Below are 18102 nucleotides of genomic sequence, written 5' to 3'. Positions count from 1 at the left end.
CTGCTGAGCCTTTCCAGCAACTTTGTTTTTGTTCCTGATTTACAGCATCCGCAGTTCTTTTGGTTTTTATTTGACACTGTATCATAATAGGGAGTCTATCGTTTAGGACCAAATTGAGAAGTTTCTTCATTCAAAGTATTGTGAATCTTTAGACTTATTAATCTCAGAGGTTTTGGATTCTCTGACATTGAGCATCTTTAAGACTGAAATAGATGAGTTTCTGGTCTTTCGGGCATTCAAGGGATAAAGGAAACAGGTGGGAAAGCTGTGTTAAGACAGAAGATCAGCAAAGATCATGTTGAATAATGAAGCAGGTTGGCTGTCTTCTTCTGTCCCTATTTCTTATGTACTTGCCTTCATTGATGTCTCCAATAGAGAAGCCCTCAGAGAAATCTCCCCTCTTTCGCCCTCTTCAGCAGATCTCTCTGGTTGTAACTGGTCACTTCGCCCATAAACGTTTGGAGACACTGCTTAGTTGACTGAAAATGTGCTGGTAACGTAACATAGAATGCCACAGCACTGCTATACACAATGGTGCAATTAGCATGGAAGGAGGATCATGCAAGGAAATATATGAAATGAACAAAACCTAATATCGAATTATAATTGGGAATGATTCAAACTACTCCAAATAAAACAGAATGAAGATGCAGTGAAAGGGGAGAAATAGTTTTTATGCTGTGTACGAGACTTCATTCTGGCCCAACATAGATGCAAAGAAGCCCCACAAGGTTGGCACATTAAATGTCCTCATAATTGAAATAAGAAGAGCAAATCCAGATCAACAGTCAATAAATGGTGATCACATTATCATAGGTTAAAGGTAATGATTGAGAGAGGTTTGGTAAGTGCAAACAATGAAGTAATAGAGTAAAAAATAGTTAAATATATTGGAAGGAATATAGAAATTAAGTGAGGAATGTGGGATTAATTGCACTGTGTGCGGTTTTGGTCTCTTTATTTCTGAAAGGGAAAAATCGCATTTGAAGCAGTTCAGAGAAAGTTCACTCGACAGATTGCTGGGATGAAGAGACTGTCCTGCGAGGAGACATTACCAGGTGTATCTGTACCCACTGTAGTTTAGAATAATGAGAGGCAATCTCTTTGCAGTGGATGAGAAGCTGAGATGCTGAAGGGATTCAGCGAGGCAAATGTTGCAAGGATGATTACCTTGCTTGTGACAGACACTAGAACAAGCAGATGCAGTTTAAATTAATGGTTCTCTCAGAAGGCTGTGTACCTGTGGAACATACTTCCCTGGAGAGTGACCTAGACAGGATCACTAAATATTTGAGGACAAAGTTAAATAGATTCTTGACTGACGGGGGAATCAAGTTGTATCGTGGATTATCAAATAAACGGAGTTAAGTCCACAATAAAATCCTCCTTACTAAATAGTATAACAAGCTTGAGGGGAGAAATAGCCTATTTATGCTCCTAAGTCGTACATTCACGAAAAGTAAATTAGATTAAAAAAAAATTGACAAAGCAGTAGAACTGCATTTGACAATATTTAAAGAAAAGATCAATAGAATCTGGGGGTAATTTTTCTACCAAGACAAAAGAATCAAAAGTCAAAAATGCAATGACAAAAATGAATAAAGAAATTAAGATTTTGTGGAATCAAAAGGAAATGCAAGGTCAAAGTATATTTAAATGAAAGGATACCAAAGTGGAATATGAAGATCTTAAGAAGAGGGTTTGGAAGGCAAAGATGAATCATGCAGTAAGATATCAAAGAATACATTAAAAAAAAACAGAAATCATATCATATTCCACAGATATGCAGGCAATACAAAGAAAACTAAACAAGTTACAGAACCACCAGAGAAAGAGCAGGGCAAGCTTACAGATTATACAAAAATGACAGGAATACTGAACAGACACCTTTCTTTGATGTTTACTGAAGAGGCAATCAAAGATTAACTGTTGACAGCACAAAAGAAAATTGAAATAATTTAAGAGTTAAGACAGAAGGACGTTCTGAGCCAACTGAAGGAGGCAGAGATTCCAGGTCCAAATGGATCGCACACGTAGTTCTCAAAAGAGTGAGAAAGGAGGTAATGACATATGAATACCCAGACATAAAAACATTGTGTGGGAAGTAAGAAACGGTTGCATTCGCCTGGCACTTTCCATGGCCACTGGACCTCTCAAAGTGTTTTACAGCCAGTGCAGTACCTTTGAAGTGCTGTGACTGCTCTATAATGTGAAACACCACAGCCAACTTTCAAACACAGGTATGTGGCAAAGAACAAAATCATTTGCTTTTTTTTGTGATGTTGAATGAAGGATAAATTTGACTAGGATACTCGAGATGATAGCCCTCATCTTCTTCAAAATGGTACCTTTTTAATTCACCTGAGTATGTTAGCCAGGCCTCAATTTAATGTGTCATCCATAAGACAGAACCTTAGACAGTGCAGAACTCCCTCAGACCTACATGGAAAATATCAGGTTTGAGTTTGTGCTTAAGCACTGGAGTAGGTCATAAACCCAGAACCTTATGATTGAGAGTTAAGAGCGGTCTCAATTGTGTACAACTGGAGAGAAGCTTTCTACCTGTTAGTGAATCCAGAAAGGGTGGTTTTGTAGTTCAATAAAAGTAACCGTGTCGATAAGCCAGAAGCCCGGTGTTCAAATTTCACTTAAGGATTATTATGATCCCAACTGATGTTATTATCAGACAAGTCAGATCCTAGACTGATATTGGGCTTGATAGAACATACTATAAATTTTTAAGTTTGGTTTTAGAAAGGTGATCCTTCGCTGAAATGCAGACATGGACAATGCTGCAATTTGGGCTTAATTATAAATTTCTGTTGGTTATTACAGAGGATAAAATAGCATTGTTAACTTCTTACATACAACACGGATCTAAAGATTTCAAAGCTTATGGTAAAATGTAATCCCATTAGTTGCAAGCCCCCATTTACCTTCAGGCCAAAAAGGATTCCTTTCATTTTCACATCCATAAGGCTTAATTTATCTGTGGCTTCAATGTCCCATCTTCAGAATATGATGGCCTTCCTATAAATGAGCTCAGATTTTCTCAGTTTCACAGAAGCCCTTCTGTATTTTAACTAAACATTTCTGGTTTGGAACTTTTAAACAAGTCAGTGGCAGAGGTGACCTGTTCAAGAGGGACGGGTTGCACCTGAACTGGAAGGGGACCAATATCCTGGTGGGCAGATTTGCTAGTGCTACAAAGAAGGGTTTAAACTTAATTGGTAGAGGGTTTGGGATCCTCAACAGCAGGAAGGCAAATGTGAGGCTGGGAAGAGACTCATTAATCAGAAATAGCAAGTTGAAGAGGCAGGTCAGGATGAAATAGGACAGGGTGTGAAGAATGCCCATTGGATTAAGTAGCATCTATTTCAATGCAAGAGGGCTAATAGGTAAGGCCAATGAACTCAGGGTATGAATATGCACATGGGACTGGGATATCATAGCCATTGCAGAAACATGGCTAAGGGAGGGACAAGGCTGACAGCTTAATGTGCCAGCGTACAGGTGCTTTAGGCAGGACAGAGGTGGAGGAAAGAGGGGAGGGAGAGTTGTATTTTTGATTGGGGGAGTATCACAGCATTATCCAGAGATGAAATAACTGAGGGGTCATCTAGTGAGGTTTTGTGGATGGAGTTAAGAAATAAGAAGGCTATGGTGACGTTATTGGGGTTGTACTGTAGGCCCCCAAATGGTCAATGGGAATTAAGAGAGCAAATAAGCAGGGAGACTGGGGAAACATGCAGGAACAGTAGGGTTTTCATAGTAGGGGATTTAATTTTCCTAACATAAACTGGGACTGCCATAGAGTTAAAGACTTAGAAGCGGTGAGATTTGCTAAATGTGTTCAGGAAAGTTTCCTCAAACAGCATGTAGAGGGTCATATTCGGGAAGGGGCTAAACTCAATCTTCTCTTGGGAAATAAGGCAGGACAGGTGACTGAGGTGACAGTGAGGGAGCACTTTGGCACCAGTGACCATAATTCTATTAATTTTTAAATTGTTGGAGAAAGAGAAAACTGATCCATAGGTTCAAGATATTAAATTGGACAAAGGCAAATTTAAATGGAATTAGACAGGAGCTTGCAGGATTTGATTGGAGTAGTTTGTTTGCAGGCAAAGGGACTCTGGCATTGGGAGGCCTTTAAAAGTGTTACAGCTAGAGTTCAAGGCCTTCATGTTCCTGCGAGAGTGAAGGGCAAGGTGGGCAAGAGGAGGGAACCCTGGATGACAAGAGATATTGAGACTTTGACCAGAAAAAGGAAGGAGGCATGATCAAAATGCTAGTGCGGCCTCATTTGGAATATTGCATGCAGTTCTGGTCGCCCCATTACAGGAAGGATGTGGAAGCATTGGAAAAGGTGCAGAGGAGATTTACCAGGACGTTGCCTGGTCTGGAGCAAAGGCCTTATGAAGAAAGGCTGAGGGACTTGTATCTGTTCTCATTGGAGAGAAGGAGGCTAAGAGGGGATTTAATAGAAACATACAGGATGATCAAAGGATTAGATAGGGTGGAGAGTGAAATGTCTTTTTCTGAGGATGATGACTTCAGGTTGTACAAGGGGGCATAGCTACAAATTGAGGGGTGATAGATTTAAGACAGATGTCAGAGGCAGGTTCTTTACTCATTGAGTGGTAAGTACGTGGAATGCCCTGCCTGCCAATGTAGTTAACTCAGCCACATTAGGGGCATTTAAACAGCCCTTGCATAAGCATATGGGTAATGATGGGATAGTGTAGGGGGAGGAGCTTAGATTAGTTCACAGGTCGGCGCAATATCGAGGGCTGAAGGGCCTGTTCTGCGCTGTACTGTTCTATGTTCTATGTCTCATCTACAGGCAGCTGGGATCAAGGGAATCCCTGGAGTACATAGGACATACAGGAGTTTACTGAAGAAGGAAATCAGGAAGGTGAATAGGGGGCATGTGATAGCATTGGTTGAGAAGATTAACATGAATCCAAACATGAATAATGTGAGAGAGAATAAGACCCCTCAAGGACCAAAATAAACATGTATGTGTGGAACTGCAGGAGATGGGCAACGTCCTCAATGAATGTTTCTCCTCTGTGTTTACTGTGGAGAAAGACATGAAGACTTGGGAACTTAGGGAAGTTTGTGGCGATATCTTGGGGATAATCCATATCACAGTAAAGGAGGTGTTGAAAGTATTAGAATGTATGAAGGTGGATAAATCTCCTGATCCTGACTAGAAGTATCCAAGAACCCTACAAGAAACTAGAGAAGAAATTGCAGGGGCCCTGACTGATATAACTCCATCATTATTCGCCACAGATGAGGCCCCAGAAGCCAGGAGGCTAGCGAATATTGTGCCTTTATTCAAGAAGGGCTGCAAAGGGAAACCTGGGAATTATAGACCTGGAAGCTTAACATGTGTGGTAGGTAAGTTACTTGAGAAAATTCTGAGGGATAAGGTCTTTATGCATTTGGAAAGGCAGGGTTTGATTAGGAATAGTCAGCATAGTTTTGTGTGTGGGAAATCATGCCTCACCAATTTGTTAGCTTTCTTTGTTGCAGTGGCCAAGGAGGCAATGAGAGCAGGGCTGTAGACACGGTCTGTATTGATTTCTGTAAGACCTTTGATAAAGTTCCACATAGTAGGCTGCTCTTGAAGGTTAGATCACATGGAATCTAGGGAGAGCTAGCAAATTGGAAATACCGTTGGCTTGATGGTAGGAAGCAGAGAGTAATAGCGGAAGGATGCTTGTCAGACTGGAGGCCTGTGACTAGTGGTGTGCCTCAGGGATCGGTGCTGGGCCCATTACTGTCTGATACCTATATCAGTGATTTGGATGAGAATGTACAAGGCATGATTAATAAGTTTGCAGATAACACTAAAATAGGAGATATCATGGTCAGTGAAGAAGGTTAGCAGAAATTGCAGCAGGATCTTGATCAGTTGGGGAAATGGAGTTTAATATAGATAGGTGTGAAGTGTTGCATTTGTGGAAAGTCAATTCCGGATAGGAGTTTGATGGTGAATGGTAGAATGAACAGAGGAACTTTGGAATGCAGGTGTACGGTTCTCTGAAAGTGGAGTCACAGGTAGACTGGGCAGTGAAGAAGGCTTTTGGCACACTGGCCTCCATCAGTCAGGGCATTGAGTACAGAAGTTATGAAGTTATGTTTCAGTTGTACAGGATGTTGGTGAGGCTGCACTTGCAGTATTATGTTCAGTTTTGGTTATCTTGCTACAGGAAGGATGTTATTAAACTGGAAAGAGCGGAGAAGAAATTTACAAGAATGTCGTTAGGAATCAAGGGACTGAGTTATAGGGAGAGATTGGGCAAGCTGGGACATTTTTCTTTCGAGCATAGGAGACTGAAGGGGGATCTTATAGAAGTGTATAAGATAATGAAAGGCATGGGTAAGGTGAGTGCACTTAGTCTTTTTCCCAGGGTTGGGGAATCAAAAACAATAGGGCATCACATTAAGGTAAGATGGGAAGGAACACATGGGAAACTGAAGGGCACCCCTTTTACACAGAGAGGGTACGCATGCCAGTGGAAGTGGTTGAAATGGGTACATTAACAATATTTAAAAGGTATTTGGATGAATACACGAATAGGAAAGATTTAGAAGGAGATGGGCCAAGCACAGGGAAATGTGGATGGGGAGTTTGGTCGGCACGGACCCATTTAGGCCGAAGGGCCTGTCTCTATGCTGTTGGACTCTCTGACTCAATATCCTCCTTAAACTGAGGTAATTTTTAAAAACAACTGATATTAAAATGTATGTAAATCACACACCTTCCACCACATGGCCATGGAAGTTGTATTTATAATGTGGCCAATTGTTTGACTATCGGTCAGTGAGTCCTTCCAATGCACCTAATGGTTGGCAGTAAGAGGGAGATTGTTTCCTGGTCAACTGTATTGCAGAAGCCAACACTGAGCCATGACAGTCATTTGCCATGTGCTACCTTGGACAAAAGGAAAAGAAAACTCATGGCCAATACTCTCTCGGGCCATGACATTTGAAAACAAAGAGAGAGAGAGAGAGAGAGAGACCAGGCCAAATCAATGTAAGATAGTTTCAAAGTGGATAAAACACCAGAAAAAAAATTGGGAAGAGTTTCTGCACACAAGTGATGAAGATGTGAAACTTTGTATCACATGTAGTGATTGATGCTTTCAAGAATTCATGCATTTATGAGGGAGGAGGCAATTGGAAGCTACAGGGCAGTGTCAGGGAGAAAAGATAATTAGAGTGGGAGGAGATTTATGCAGAGTGTAAACATTGGCATAGATCAGTTGGGCTGAATGGCATATGCTGTACTTTATGAGTAATGTAATTCTATCTAATGAAATCTCTTCAATTTACTCACTGATTTCCTCTTCACTGCCCGTGATGAACAATATTTCACATGAGGCTAGTCATTTACATTTTTAATTTTTCTGAGTAAATGAATGGAAGCATAATCAAATTAAACTTTAATGAGATGGCATGTACTGTACATTTAGTGTGACAAGATTGATTTTCTTTCAGAATAAAAAAGCCGTGGGCCACTACTAAATTCCAAAGTGTTTTTTTTTCAGTTGAATGACTATAACAATTAATTACGTGCATTTTCTGTGTGTTTTATCAAAAAGAAAAATTCAGAGCAGCAATTGCCAATTGTAAATAGAAATCTATCTGAAAAAGGGAAATGTGAGGAGTCTGAAAACTGCATTGACTTTTATATTGCATAACATTTTATATTGCACATGTAATGCGCCTGAAAATGCTGCCACATTTTGTTGAATTTAAGAGATACTGTTTTAAGATTGGCCCAGTTTGGGTTTTATCCTGAACCCAAATACCGGAGGTTGTTCTGTGTCATGAAAGGGCTACCAGAGTTAAGGGGCACTAACGTAAGACAGAGATGAGGAATTTCTTCTCTCAAAGGGTTGTGAATCCTTGGTATTCAGAGCCCTCACCCCATCCCCCTCTCTGATGAAGGGTCTAGGCCCGAAACGTCAGCTTTTGTGCTCCTGAGATGCTGCTTGGCCTGCTGTGTTCATCCAGCTTCACACTTTATTATCTTGGATTCTCCAGCATCTGCAGTTCCCATTATCACTGATACAATTTTAACCTCATTGCGAAGCCTCTTCCAGGGATGCCTAACCTGAAGAAGTTACCCTCCTCCCTCCGGATCAACCTCAGGGAATCTCTCTCCGGACCAACCTCTCTTGTAATCTCTTCAGCCTCTCTACCTATCTTCTTTTCTCTCCATCTTCGGTCCGCCTCCCCCTCTCTCCCTATTTATTCCAGAACCCTCACCCCATCCCCCTCTCTGATGAAGGGTCTAGGCCTGAAACGTCAGCTTTTGTGCTCCTGAGATGCTGCTTGGCCTGCTGTGTTCATCCAGCCTCACATTTTATTATCTTGGTACAGGGAACTGTTGGGCAGAAGTCTAAATTAGATGTCTGAGATACATAGATTCTTGATCAAGAGGGAAATCAAAGATTATAGTGAAAACGCAGGGAAGTAAACATGAGGAATGTAAGCTCAGCTCTGATCCTACTGAGGCTCAAGGGGCCAAACAGCCTACACCTGTTTCTATTTATGGCCTTCTGGTTTTGTTTTTAATACTTCAGGACTTGATGTTCACTGGAAATCAGAAAATATGTGAATATAGTATGTGAAGCCCTAAACCTAACTTGAACTGAGTCTCATTTGCCATTTATGGTTATACATGCAGACATACATCAACCCCTGGCCTCGGTCCACTATTATCCCTGCACAATCCCAATTCTGGCTTCTAGTCAAAATCTTGTTCCCTTGGCCCATTTATTGGTGATCAGACCTTAAACTGTGGTGGACTGAACTCTCCATTTCTGATCCTCATCGCTCCCCATGTTGTTTGAAGTTCAGTTCTGTTTCATTGAAGCCCCTGTGATTGGTTTGCTATTGTTTTCTGTTTGAAGGTGCTACATAAATGTACATTGTTGCTGAAGTGGCTTGCGACTATCAGTGAAGTCAGCAGCCAACAGCAAAGAATTTCTCATTGTGTTTAATTCTTAGTAAGTTAAAACCCGATAGACATTTTCGGTCTTTTTCTCAGAATATGGATGCTACTGGTGAAACCTGCATTTGTTGTGGGAGAGGGAAAGGACGAGTGAGAGAGGGGGATCAAAAGGAAGTGAGAACTGGGGATGTGGGCAGATCGGGAATTAGAGGGAATCAAGACGGGGGGAGGTTAAAAGGTGGAGGAAATCAAGAGGAGAGTGTAACAGGAGGAAAACAGATGAGGAGGAGAGGGATTAAGAGGTAGAGGAGCACCTGGAAGTAGCAGCATTCAGGAGGAGACAGGGATCGAGATTACAGGGAATCAGGACGAGAATGGGGATCAAGAGCGAAAGGGAATCAGGAGAAAAGGGACGCCGGGAGGTAGAGGAAATCAGGAAGAGGAGGGCATCTGGATGAAGCTGAATTTGAAGAGAGTGTCAGAAATGAAGAGATATCATGAGGTGTGGAATCAGGTGGAACACGCATCAAGAGCAGAAAGGAGACGAGGAGAAGGGGAGGGTTGAGAAGAAGGACCGTCAGGAGGGAGGATATATGAAGAGGAGGAAAGACAAAGAGGATTAGGATTGAGGAAGAATTTGGACAGCAAAGTGTGTGTCAGAAATGAGAAGGGTTGAATATAAAGGGGATCAGGAACGAGGAGGATCAGGAATCAGATCAGTTTGGAATTAGGATAGTCCATAATGAGGGAAGTCGGGAATGAGTGGATTGAGAGTGAGGTGAAATAAAAAGTGACACATGAATGGGTCATCCAGAGAGAGGGAGGGGGACTATGATTGGGATGGGGTCAAACAGATCTGGCTCCGGGGCCACCATAGAACATTGCTGGATGTATAGTAGAAGTGTGCATAGCATTAGCTTGTAGGCCTTCTGCCACCTTCCAGTGAAGTTATAGAGTAGGAACCGGAACAGCTTGAAGCAAATCTCCATACAACTAACATAAAGTGCTTTCCAATGTAGTGACACAGTGATAACGTGATGAGGCTCGCTGCAGTCTTTCAAGAGGAAAGGAGGGAGTAGGGTTAACACTAATCTAGAACATTTTCTACAGTCTGTGCACACATAAGGTCAAAATGAGGAGGAACAGGAGTAGGCCATTCGGCCTAATTCAGTCTTGATCATATTTAACGACCCAGCCTTCAGTACACTTTAGGAATGTGAATTCCAGAAACACATGAGCCCTCTGCGATAGAAATTCGTCCTCAACATGTTGTGAACTGGGAGATAGGTTATTTAGAAACCATGCCCCTAGTTTCCTATAAGAGAGAAACATCCTCTCAGCATTTACCCTGTCAAATCTAATTATTAGACAATTCCACAAATTAACAACAGGACTCAGGGAAATAAGGTTACAATTGTTTCTTTCACGTATATGCGAGGAGAGTCAGCCTCAGGAAGTGTAAAACTCACTCTGGTGAGATCCATAAACCTCTGATCATAACGGAAAACATTACAACATACACATTATAATTCCCACACTTTGCTCTCCAAGTGTTTTATATTACGTTCAGTTTTTCTGACAGCCTGTCATAGGCATTGTCTGTGTTTTATCCAAAACCAATACCATCCTACTGATAAGAAAGTGTGGAGCTGGATGAACACAGCAGGCCAAGCAGCATCTCATTTTTGTGCTCCTAACATGCTACTTGGCCTGCAGTGCTCATCCAACCCCACACTTTGTTATCTCAGATTCTCCAGCATCTGCAGTTCCCATTATCTCTGATACAAACATCCTACTGATAATGTGGTTAATAGGCTACTGGCTTTGATTGTTATCATGTCTCAGTTGTTGTCCATTCTTTGTAAGCCTGTGGTTCCCGCTTGCTTTGCTAGCATATTTATTGCTGAAAATGTGACCAAAGCTTTAATCATTAACTAACTGAACCCTTTCAAGCCCCCTTAGAATCACAGAATCCCCAATCGGCCCATCAATCCACACTGACCCTCCGAAGAGCATCCCAAACACACCCAGAACCACCCATTCCCGATAACTCAACATTTACCATGGCTCACCTATTTAGCCTGCATATCTCTGAACACTATTGGGCAATTAGCATGGCCAAGGAGCATGGATTCTGGAAGGAACCCGGAGCAAACCCATGCAGACACAAGGAGAACGTGCAACTTCCACACGTACAGTTGCCCAAGGATGAAATCAAGTCCAGGTCCCTGGCAATGTGAGGCAGCAGTGTCACGGCGTTATCTACTGGAATATTATATACTTTAGTCTTAATCTTTACTGTGTAGGGATATCAAGGTTTATGGAAGAGATATATAGCACAACAATACAGAATAGTAAGGCAGTAGATGGGGTTGACATATTGATGGCAAAGTGCATTGCAGTCCTGAAGAAAGAGGGTGCCCCAGAGGAGTCAAGGATAGAATAGATTTAGCTTGAGCTAAGAAACAAAAACAGGTACAGCTAGATTGCTCAGTGCAACCTAAAGGCCTAGTCGGACAGGCTGCAGAGGAACGAAGTTGTGAGGAAAATTGCAGGAAGATGCAACGTTACAGCATTATAATGGGGGAGCTCAGTTATCTGGGTATAGATTGGGGTGGTTAGTTGTGTAAAGGGCCAAGAAGATTGGGGTGGTTAGTTGTGTCAAGGGGCAAGAATTTGCACAATCTATTTCTACAAAAAGAATTTAAGCACTGCTGGACCTGATCCTTGAGAATGAGGTGGGCTGTGTACAATAAGTGTAGACCATATGGCAAGTAATGATGACCGCACCATAAGATTAATGCAACAATTGAAAAGAATAGCAAAACATCCAGAGTACAAAGCATGAGTTGGGAAAATTCCAACTTCATTGGGGAAGGTCCAACTTCATTGGGGAAGGTCAGATCTGGATCAAAAAGACTGGAGAACAAAGTTGAGATAACAAAGTGTGGGGCTGGATGAACACAGCAGGCTAAGCAGCATCTCAGGAGCACTGTGTTCATCCAGCTCCACACTTTGTTATCTTGGATTCTCCAGCATCTGCAGTTCCCATTATCTCTGGAGTCAAAAGTTGGTCTGGATCAAAAAGACTAGAGTCAATAGTTGTCCAGTGAAATAGCAGTTGAACAATGGGTTACCTTCAAAGAAGAGATAGTTCAGGTACGTACGATGTCAAAGGGTAAAAGGTGTGCTTATGACATTTGTCAGATAGAAAATGCAATTGAAAACAAGGCTAAATATTCAGCGGGGCAGTGTAATACACAAAACAAGGCAGAGCAAAAGGAATATGAAAAGAGATTGACAGCTAACATAATAATTTCTAAAGTCTTCTAAAAGCATAAAAAATATTAAAAGCGTGCGGTGGCACGGTGGCTCAGTGGTTAGCACTGCAGCCTCACAGCGCCAGGGACCCAGGTTCGATTCCAGCCTCGGGTAACTGTCCGTGTGGAGTTTGCACATTCTCCCCATGTCTGCGTGGGTTTCCTCTGGGTGCTCCGGCTTCCTCCCACAGTCCAAAGATGTGCAGGCTCGGTGGATTGGCCATGCTAAATTGCCCATAGTGTTCAGGGGGTGTGGGGCTTACAGAGGGGGATGGGTCTGGGTGGGATGCTGCAAGGGACTGTGTGGACACGTTGGGCCGAAGGGCCTGTTTCCACACTGTAGGGAATCTAATCTAAAAGGAGGACCGATGCAGATTAGGGACCAAAAATGGGAGACTTGGAAGCAAAAGCAATGGTTGTAAGATTAAACAAACATGTTGCATCTGGCTCATATTGAGGAGGAATGTGCAGCTCAGGCCATGGTAAGAAAGTAGGAAATTCAGTTGATACAACGGTTTGAAACCAGATGAGAAAGTAGTATTGAATACTTAAAATTAATCAGGCTCCAAGAACCAGATGGGATGTGTCTAAACACACTGATGAACTTGAGAATAGGAATTGCAGTGGGGATGGAAATAACTGAATGATGACAATGTTACAACACAAGAGGAGGCTGTTTGTCCCATCATCCCTGTGCTAGTTCACTCGTTGGCACATCAGAATTTCCAGATTGTCAGCAAGACAGCTAAAAGTGAGATGAAAATAAATGTCTTTACTCAGAGAGTTGCTAAGATTTGAAATGCTCTACCTGGGAGAGTGATGGAGGCAGATTCTACAGGGAGGTTTCAAAAGAAAGCTGAGCATATATTTGAAAGCAACAAAGTCAGGGGCCTACAGAGATGGGGCTGGAGAATGGGCCTAGTGGGTAACTCTTTTGAGAGCAGATATGGATGTGATGGGCCGCCTGCTATAAGGTAAAATTCTATGATTCCAGGGAGGAACATCAGCTTAGTGCCATTCTCATGACTGCTCCTCATGACCCTGCACATTGGCTCTTCGCAAATAGCCATCTAATCTCCCTTCGAGTATTGTGATGGAATTGGCTTCCACTGTGCACTGTGTGTCCCTGTGCAGAATGCTGGTATCCTCCTCCATTCCTACTTATCTTTATAATTTTAATCGGCCAAGATCAATCAGAATTTACACATTTGAAAATAGGGCCTTGGGTGAGAGCGTTGTAAAACAGAGAGACATAGAGGCTCAGGTTCACAATTCTTTGAAACTTACATCACGTGTCGACAGAGTTTGAGGATCTTGCGAAGATTTGTAGCTCGGGTTGTGGATGAGGTTGTTGGCTTGCTTGCTGAGCTGGCTGGCTATCATGCAGATGTCTCATCACCATGCTTGGTAGCATCTTCAGTACGGACTCCAGCTGAAGCGATGTTGTTCTCCTCCACTTGGCGTTTATATGGCCCGGTCTGTAAAGTTGGATTGTGTCATTTCCGGTTCTGTCCTGCATGGATTTGTATATGGGATCTAATTCCTCATATCAACAAACAAACATGGAACTGGACCCGATATACAAACCCATGCAGGACAGAACTGGAAATGACACTGCGCACGTCAGATGAAGGGTCTAGGCCTGAAACATCAGCTTTTGTGCTCCTAAGATGCTGCTTGGCCTGCTGTGTTCATCTGCACACTATAACAGACCAGATCATATGCATACCAAGCAGAGTACAACATTGCTTCATCAAAGGCCGCACTGATGGTGTTTCCAAGCATGGTAATGAAGTGACTGTATGATAACCAGCCGGCTCGGCGAGCATGCCAACAGTGTCACACAGACAATGTGGTCAGAAAGGCATTTAACACCCTTACCTTCAGTATTCAGGCCTTGAGTTGGGACGTTTTGTTGAGCTTGTGCACAACGTTGGTGAGGTCTATTCTGGAGTATGGTGTCCAGCTCCGATCTACATGGTATAGGAAGGACGTTATTCAACTGGAAAGGTTTTGCCAGGATATTGCTAGGAACGGAGGGTTTGTGTTATAAGGAGAGGCTGGAACTCTTTTCACTGGAGCATAAGAGGTTGAGGGGTAACCTCTAGAAGTTTATAAAATCACGAGAGTATGGATAAGCTGAATAGCAGGTATCTTTTTTCCCTTGGGTGGGGGATTTCAAGACTAGGGGGCTCACCTTTCAGGTGAGAGGAGAACGATTAAAAAAGTCATGAGCAATTTTTTTTTACACAGTGAATGGCTGGTGTGTGGAATGAACTTCGAGAGTGAGTGGTGGATGTGGGTATAGTTACAATATTTAAAAGACATTTAGTTAAGTCCATGAATCGTGAACATTTAGAGGGGTATGGGCCAAGGTGGAACTAGTTTAGTTTGGGAGTATGGACTGGTTGGAGCGAAGGGTCTGTTTCCACGCTGCGTGGAATCAAAACATTGACAATGCTAATGCTGTTCTTGTTGTTTCCTCTTTCATTCAGGATGATTCCTGCTTCGAACAAGGCCTTTGTTGTGAAGAACCTGGTATCTGGCTCTGGCTATGACCTCTGTGTCCTGGCCATATGGGATGACACAGCCACAACCCTGACAGCTACCAACGTGGTCGGCTGTATCCAATTTGTGACCGGAGTGGATTACAATCGGTGCAGGTCCTTCCATGGCCACTTTCTGGGTGGTACCATGATCCTGGTGATTGGGGGTATTATTGTTGCCTCGCTGCTGGTCTTCATCGTCACACTGATGCTCAAGTACAAGTTTTGCAATGGCCAGGACAAGATGGCCGCCGTCAGCGATGAGTGCTCGCAGACAGCGGCAGCAGCAGCCTTCCCCATCCACAACGGGATCCTGCCCCAGTTCCAGCCTCCCAAGGCAACGGGCCGGGATGAGCTGCTGGAGTTCAACTGCGGATCCCTGCGCAGCAGCCTCTCCTCGCCTCCGTCGTCATCGTCGTCGGGCTCCAGCCGGGACTGCTACAGCCTCCATAGCGATAGCAGCACCCTGTCTCGGAAGTGGAGGGCCGCCTCGAGCAGGCACAACATCGACCGCCTCATGGGGGCCTTTGCCTCGCTCGACCTGCGGTGCCAGCGCAAGGAGGATCAGGAGGCTCACGAGTCCCGGGCGTCCACCCTGGCCCACTACTCAGACAAGGAGCCACTGCTGGGTCGCAGCGAGTCGCGTCTCAACAAGCTGCTGGCACTGCCCATGGAGGGCAAGGCCCGGAGGAGCCATTCCTTCGACATGGGAGACTTTGCCTCTGGCCAGTGCTGCAGCTACCCCAGGAAGATCACCAACATCTGGACTAAGAGGAGCCTGTCAGTCAATGGCGTGCTGGTGCAGTACGACGAGAATGACATCGAGATCACCAAAGGGGTCTACTCCAGCTCGGATTGGGTGATGGAGAGCACCGTTTGAGAAAGGAGACTTTGGAGGTTGGGGGTGGAGGGTGCGGGGGTGGGTTAGGGGGTCATGGGGGCTGTGCGAGGCAAATCGACTGCTAGAGGAAATGGGTTTGGAGGGGCGGTGTGGAGGTGCACAGCGAGAAACTGGGAGTGGTGGCGGTGGTGAGTGATTGGTTCAAATTAAGAGGGTTTTGCATCAGCATTTTAAAGGGAAGGGTATCAGAGTCTGCCCAACGACGCTTGTCTGTGCAAGACACTGGGTAGCACTCAGGGGGAGGCAGAGTTGGGAGATTTGTCCGATTTGCCATTTTCCTTCCACTATCCCCCCAACCCATCTCTGATTCCCATGTTTTGAGCACTTTTTCAAAAAATAACTGGAATGCAGAATGGCCGTCTTGGCCTCAGAAGCGATGAAATATAACCTTTGCCCTGTGGCTCCTTCATAACGCAGGCCAAGGTGAGCCAGGGCTTTGAACGTGGCCTGAAATTGTCGATGGACCAACCAAGTGCAATGTGCCCAGTGTCGCAGTTAGCTGCAGCTCCCAGCCTGGGACATGACAGAGAGGGAGGGAGGAGGTCTCAATGTTGGCGCTATTGATGATGCCTTGGCGCTCACAACAAAACAGAGGGTCAGCATTCCTAATCCCCTCCTTACCCAAACTCCCTGTCATGTCACTCACTTCCTTTGCTCTTCCTGGGATAAGGGTTCCACTGGATGCTGGGTGGCCCATCGGCCCCTCCTTCATGAAGTCATTTAATGCTTCACTCCCAGTCAGTCAGCAGGCCATTGGAAGGTCAGAGGGTGTATCACAGCCAAGCAGTAAATGGTATTGCCTGTTTCTGCTCCACAGTCCCAATGCATAAAAAGAAGGATGCTATAATTAGTTTGCATGAGATGCCAGGGAGGGTACATGTGAGGCTGGATAGAGGTCCCATCCAAGGCAAGCTGGGTCAACACCAGAAATGCAGAACTTTTATTTGTAAGAAATCCTAAATGATGAAAGGGGCTAAGTTACCAAGAACTTACAGGACAGAAACAGGTCTTTCAGCTCTTTTGGTCATTTCTCATATGCATGTTCCATGCAAGCCCCCTTCCAATCCCTGTTTGTTGAACCCTATATACCTCTGTATCATTCTATCTTTGTCCTTCACATCCTAATCCAGTTTCCCTTTAAGTGCAGCAATGCTATTTGCCTTAACTACCATGGGAATGGGTTCCATATTCTCACCAGTCTTTGCTGTAATCAGTATTGGATTTATGACCGACTGGTAGATTTATAGCCGCTCGTATTGGAGTACACCGCTAGTGAAAACAATTTCTCTCCTTTGAACTTGGCAAATTCCCTTCGAAGTTTTAGATCATCTGTTCGGCCAGCCCCAAATCTTTTGCAGAAAGTAGGGACATGAATTATCGCTGTCCGGAACAGGGAACGAAGGGGAGCAATTCAAGAAATTCTTCAACACAGGTCAACAAATGATAGAATGTTTAGCTGTGAGCAGCAATGGAGGAGGAAGCTTAAAATTACAAAAGGAAGTTGCATAAATATTTTAGAGAGAAGCATAGATAAAAGTCTGCCCAGTTGCACTGCCTGTGAACCCACTGGGTAGCGTTCAGGAGCAGGCAGGCTTATGAAATTCCCTTCCCCCAACACTGGAAGCTTCCCATCTTTTATGACGGAGATAGTAGGAACTGCAGATGCTGGAGAATCTGAACAAGATGTACAGCTGGATGAACACAGCAGGCCAAACAGCATCTTAGGAGCAGGAAAGCTGACGTTTCAGGCCGAGATCCTTCTTCGGGTCCAGACCCGAAATGTCAGCTTTCCTGCTCCTCTAAAGCTGCATGGCCTACTGTGTTCCTTCAGTCCTGCACCTTGTTATTTCAGTCCTTTATGATGTTGTGTGCCATACTGCCTTATCAGTAAAGCCTTTCATTCTTTCTAGAAGTTATTTCAGTCACTCCTCAGAATCCAATGTTTGAGAGAGAGAGAGTGTGAAGGGGCTGGATAGTGTGAGCAGAGGTAGCTGCTTGGCCGTTGGGTCTCCTCCCTTACTCGTGGCTTATCTGCACCTCAATCCCTTTCATCGACTTTTCCCATGATCCTTGATAGCCTTGCCTGGCCACTATCTATATCAGTCTCGAAAGCTTCAGAGGCCAGTTTAAAAAATTTATTGGCCGTTGATCTGAAGTGTTTTCAGTCAATGAAAGGATCTTGGAGATGGATTGATTTCCTCTGGTGATGTTTCACACCATGTAGGTATGACTTTTTGGTAGATTGAAGCCATTCAAAGGTCGATGTGAGCTGGTACCCACTTGTGGAAAGGGTTGGAAAATTCCAGAATGGGATCCAGAATGTGTGGACTGAGCGTGTTTATTTGCTAGCTCATTACTATT

At 43.9% G+C, this 18102-nt stretch overlaps 1 protein-coding gene across 1 annotated transcript in view; it reads left to right on the top strand.

The window, feature by feature from the left end:
* LOC125452683 (leucine-rich repeat and fibronectin type-III domain-containing protein 2) overlaps positions 1 to 15722 on the top strand; it is a 182348-nt gene extending 166626 nt beyond the window's left edge. Inside the window, exon 3 of the mRNA XM_048531368.2 lies at positions 14790 to 15722. Within this exon, the coding sequence (XP_048387325.1) occupies positions 14790 to 15720 (931 nt within the window). The 3' untranslated portion in view covers positions 15721 to 15722. The remainder of the gene's footprint in view (positions 1 to 14789) is intronic.
* The last annotated feature ends 2380 nt before the right edge of the window (positions 15723 to 18102 follow it).

The sequence above is a fragment of the Stegostoma tigrinum genome, chromosome 4 (assembly GCF_030684315.1).
Source record: "Stegostoma tigrinum isolate sSteTig4 chromosome 4, sSteTig4.hap1, whole genome shotgun sequence".
Lineage (NCBI taxonomy): Eukaryota > Metazoa > Chordata > Chondrichthyes > Orectolobiformes > Stegostomatidae > Stegostoma > Stegostoma tigrinum.
Note: the sequence above shows the minus strand (reverse complement) of the source record. Positions and strands in the feature narration are given on the sequence as shown.